Source organism: Rutidosis leptorrhynchoides, chromosome 3, assembly GCF_046630445.1.
Source record: "Rutidosis leptorrhynchoides isolate AG116_Rl617_1_P2 chromosome 3, CSIRO_AGI_Rlap_v1, whole genome shotgun sequence".
NCBI classification, from domain to species: Eukaryota; Viridiplantae; Streptophyta; class Magnoliopsida; order Asterales; family Asteraceae; genus Rutidosis; species Rutidosis leptorrhynchoides.
In genome coordinates, this window is record NC_092335.1 from 87,160,001 (window position 1) to 87,165,697 (window position 5,697).

Consider the following 5,697-nt stretch of genomic DNA (forward strand, 5'->3'; position numbering starts at 1 on the left):
ATTTTCGCCTCACCTAATTTTTTTAGGCGAATTCGGCGAAAAGGTAAAAACCTAAAGTAAAAATACAAACCGCCTAATCATATTGTCATCAAATTACTTTCGTGAGGCGATAGTAAAAACCATATACATTTGTAAGTTGTATGCAGATCAGAATCCTAAATGTTGTGTTAATATACTTGGTGCATCATTTTATGATAGTACATCTTATCTACGAACAAAAAGGCACTGATTTTATGATACATGGAACAATTAACAAGACACTGCACAAATTGTAGTCATTAAGATTGCTCATAAACAGCTTATCTGATTCGTGCGTTCTTTAAACGCAAATACATGTTCGTAATTTAAAAGGCAAACAAGTACCTGCTTAGTTTCAATGCACATAACAATAATCTCATAAAACTTAAAACAGCTTATTTAGGATCGGGATAACTTACCATCATTAGAGGTAGCAGAACGAATGGTGCTTCCACCAGATGACGGAGACGCAACAACTCGAATAAATGGACTCGGCGGACCGAGTTCATCCGGATCATCATCATTGCCGTCATCTTCATCTTCTGTGCGGAAAAACTGTCTAGAGCCACTATCATCTTTTTCGTTTGAGGAATTGGAAGGTGCAGGATGATGATGATGATGATGATAAGATTAAGCGGTTTGTGTTTTTACTTTAGGTTTTTACCTTTTCGCCGAATTCGCCTAAAAAAATTAGGTGTGGCAAAAATATAATTGTATACGTGGCGGGTTTTGATTGGTGGAAAATTTACGCAATATTCGCCTAAACTTTTTTCGCCTAAATCACCTAATAGTGGTTGGTTTGGCCAAAACTTTTTAAATTTTGAAAAAAAAAAGTAGGCGGAAGTATTGGGATGACGTGGAGGGTTTTCATTGGATATTAAATGGTTTCGCCTAATTCGCCGAATGTTTAGGCGAAACGCATGCTTATTTTTGTAAAAAGTTGTCTGACATTGTTTATTTATGAGAGAGAAGCTGGTTTATGCTTATTTGAGTAATTTTCTCTAAAGTTAAAGTGGAGTTAAAGAAAACCCTATTTTTGTCGCTTGTTCTCACACATTATTCAAATTCAATTCAATGAGCTGATAACCCGTTTGAAAAGCCCAAACTCTTTTGGCATGTTGAAAAGGAAGTCCATTGAGAAGTCAAAAAAGACAAAAAGAGAAAATTACTCAAATAAGCACTTTTCACCCTCTCTCTCAAATATAAGCGGTGTCAGACAACTTTTTTCAACAATAAGCACTGATTTCGTCTAAAAATTAGGCGATTTAGGCGAAACACTCTGCATCCAATAAAAACGCTCCACGTGTACAAAAATTATTCCGCCTCTTTTGTTTTCAATTTGCTTCAAACTTTCGCCTAAGCTACCAATTTTAGGCGAATTAGGGGAAACGCTCCACGTGTACACCAACGACGTCGCACCACCGTGATCGGCAGCGCAATTATTGAATTCAGGTATGTCAAAAATTATAAGGGTTTTTGAATTTAGCAGATGAATTTGTATGTTACCTAATAAGGTGATGATGATGATGAAAGATGATGACGTCTCATAAGTTCGATATCTAGCAAGCAATTATGAAAGATGATGACCACTTTGTAACTTGCATATTCATCTTCGTTAAGTTTGGCGAGTTTGAACTCAAAAGGTAGGTAGGGGTGACTTTTACAAGATTTCGCCTAAATCACCAATATATATTAAGTTAGGCGAAAAATTAAACACTCGTGGCAATTTTTGATTGGTTAAAAAGTTACGCACAATTCGCCAAAGAATTTTTTCGCCTGATTCGCCTAAATTGGGTGGGTTAGGCGAAATCATATTATAAAACTAAAAAAAAAAAAAATAAAAAAAAAAATTAGGCGTAAGTTTATTGATGACGTGGAGTGTTTTCATTGGATATCAACATTTCCGCCTAATTCGCCTAGACTTTAGGCGAAATCTATGCTTATTTTTGAAAATTTTCGTCTGACACAGCTTATATTTGAGAGAGGGGCTTAAAAGTGCTTATTTGAGTAATTTTCCTCTTTATGTTTTCGACTACGACTATTGGTCAAGTGCGACATTAGTAGTTAGTAATTTATTAACTCCATAAAAAGATGGAAAATTTATTCAAACCTAATCAACCTATCAATTCTTTTAATCATTTCAATTTTGACGTGTCACAGTTACTAATTCTCTGTACTTTCTTATTTTGCAGGTCAAACCAAACGTCATTGATTAACTAGGTAGTGTGATAATTTGCTTAAAAAAGTAGAAGGCTTTATGTATATGTAACATGGTCGACCTTCTATGGTACAATGGTATAGACTTTTTAGATTATAATTAGTTAATAATTACACAATAATTAATACTTAATATAATAAAAATTAATTATATTATTATATATATTAAAGTAATGATTACCTCATAATTACCATGTGAATATAAATATATCAATAAATAAAACTAATATTAAGAATATTAAATAAGTTAAATACTATTAATAAATAAAATACAATACATGTACTAACACTAAAATAACTAATCATTTAAATCGACAAAATCAGCTTCACGACGGTTAAATTGGATAAATTGTTCAAAGCGCTCCTTATAAACTTCTTTCCATCTAGCTGCAGAAGTGGTAATATAACGATCATGAAAGTAACCTGTAACCGGAGGCATAGGGTAATCTCCTTGTAATTCCACCGTAACATAATGATTCTCACAATTTACTAGGGCAATTGTAAGAACTCTTATTTCTTGAAACTCTTCTGGACCCATCCAAAACGGGAAAATGGTCGAACTTTCTGACATGCTCAATGAGTGGACTATTACACCAAACCTATTGGCTATCAGTATACCTGCATGGGGCATCATCATCCAATATTCTGGTGGACAAGGAGATCTAACGTAACATAGAGAAGCTTTCAAGGACTTTATTCCTCTGTCAAACATGCTTTTGTAGAATTCGGGTTTATTCTGCAGCTCTTCTTTCATTTCATACCGAATATTCTCATAATATTGTTCATTTCCCATGAGGGAAACGGCGAATGCCCGATATCCACAATTTCCATCACCTTCAACATTGTATATATTCTACAAATTACATAGTTATAGTATATAAATTACTTACGTGTAAGATTTAAGCGTTTTAGAAATGACTCAAGTTGCTTGTAATATCCGGTGTAAGTTTTCAGCGTTGAAGAACCCTCGAGTAACGTCCATAAGTCATAAAATGCAGTCCAATCATCCTTTCTTTTAAAAGATCGCTTCCACTTATCAATTATATTGTGACGAATGTGCCATCTACAAAATAATCGGGCAGCATCCGGAAAAACTCCTCTGCATGCATTTATTAATGCCATCTCTCTATCTGTAACTATAACACGTGGGAGCATGCACTCGCCTAGGGTTAACTTCAAACAATTCAAGACCCATTCGTATCTAACCGTCGTTTCATCATGAATGAAGGCAAAAGCTATACAAAATGTTTTGCTGGTTGAAGTTACACCAACAATTTTAACGAAAGGCATCTTATAACGGTTAGTTTTGTACGTCGCGTCTATGATCAACACGTGTGGATATGCACGCCAAATATTGAATGATATTGGATGAATGAAGAATAAATTTTCTAACTCATTTGATGTAGCTGTGGTATAGTAATAAGTATAACCACTAGAATGAAGAATAGACATAAGAACCTGCATGGGAGATTTGCCTCCTGTCTCCATCATGCGAATTTTTTTAATTGCGTTGTAAATAGTACTCAACGAAGACACGTTATTTGGAAAATGTTGCTTAATAACTGATAAAATATCTCGTGGCGCCATATTCATCCTAAATAACTCCGCAACCAAACAAAATTCATTATCGGAAAGTCTTTGTGCATATGGATGACCTTCCATATACCGTATTGGTTGATGGTTATGCTCATCACATATCACCTTTAACATCCACGAATTATACTGTTCAAAATATAATCCTTCTAATTTAAAGGGACAATTAATTCTTTTTGTCGCGGTAGTTCTACTTGAATTTAACCCTGTATATTCCCTACCACGATCACATATTAGTGTACTCTTATGTAGTGACCCGAACTTTTCCATGTTTATATATATTAATTGATATTGATATTTACATGATTAAATGTTTCCAACATGTTAAGCAATCAAACTTGTTAAGACTTGATTAATTGAAATATGTTTCATATAGACAATTGACCACCCAAGTTGACCGGTGATTCACGAACGTTAAAACTTGTAAAAACTATACGATGACATATATATGGTTATATATATAGTTAACATGTTTTTATTATAAGTATGTATCTCATTAGGTATTTTAACAATGAGTTATATACATAAAAATGAGACTATTAATTTAAGAAACTCGAAAACGATATATATAACGATTATCGTTATAACAACGTCTTACTAGGTACATATGAATCATATTAAGATATTGATACACTTGGTTAATTATGTTAAATGATAAGTAAATATATTATTAAGTGTATTAACAATGAAATACATATGTAAAAATAAGACTACTAACTTAATGATTTCGAAACGATACATATATGTAACGATTATCGTTGTAACGACATTTAACTGTATATACATCATACTAAGATATATTATATATCATGATATCATGATAATATAATAATTTAACATCTCATTTGTTATAATAAACAATGGGTTAACAACATTCAACAAGATCGTTAACCTAAAGGTTTCAAAACAACATTTACATGTAACGACTAACGATGACTTAACGACTCAGTTAAAATGTATATACATGTAGTGTTTTAATATGTATTCATACACTTTTGAAAGACTTCAAGACACTTATCAAAATACTTCTACTTAACAAAAATGCTTACAATTACATCCTCGTTCAGTTTCATCAACAATTCTACTCGTATGCACCCGTATTCGTACTCGTACAATACACAGCTTTTAGATGTATGTACTATTGGTATATACACTCCAATGATTAGCTCTTAGCAGCACATGTGAGTCACCTAACACATGTGGGAACCATCATTTGGCAACTAGCATGAAATATCTCATAAAATTACAAAAATATGAGTAATCATTCATGACTTATTTACATGAAAACAAAATTACATATCCTTTATATCTAATCCATACACCAACGACCAAAAACACCTACAAACACTTTCATTCTTCAATTTTCTTCATCTAATTAATCTCTCTCAAGTTCTATCTTCAAGTTCTAAGTGTTCTTCATATATTTTACAAGTTCTAGTTACAGAAAATCAAGAATACTTTCAAGTTTGCTAGCTCACTTCCAATCTTGTAAGGTGATCATCCAACCTCAAGAAATATTTGTTTCTTACAGTAGGTTATCATTCTAATACAAGTTAATAATCATATTCAAACTTCGGTTCAATTTCTATAACTATAACAATCTTATTTCAAGTGATGATCTTACTTGAACTTGTTTTCGTGTCATGATTCTGCTTCAAGAACTTCGAGCCATCCAAGGATCCGTTGAAGCTAGATCCATTTTTCTCTTTTCCAGTAGGTTTATCCAAGGAACTTAAGGTAGTAATGATGTTCATAGCATCATTCGATTCATACATATAAAGCTATCTTATTCGAAGGTTTAAACTTGTAATCACTAGAACATAGTTTAGTTAATTCTAAACTTGTTCGCAAACAAAAGTTAATCCTTCT

The 5,697-nt window shown here is 32.7% G+C and overlaps 1 protein-coding gene across 1 annotated transcript; it reads right to left on the reverse strand.

Moving 5' to 3' along the window:
• Window positions 1-2,533: 2,533 nt before the first annotated feature.
• On the reverse strand, window positions 2,534-3,897 carry LOC139900173 (uncharacterized). The gene is made up of 2 exons (XM_071882968.1): window positions 3,126-3,897; window positions 2,534-3,069 (listed from the first exon to the last, which is right to left on the reverse strand). Exons 1-2 carry the CDS (start codon window positions 3,895-3,897, stop codon window positions 2,534-2,536), a joined length of 1,308 nt encoding a protein of 435 aa, XP_071739069.1.
• Between the last annotated feature and the right edge of the window lie 1,800 nt (window positions 3,898-5,697).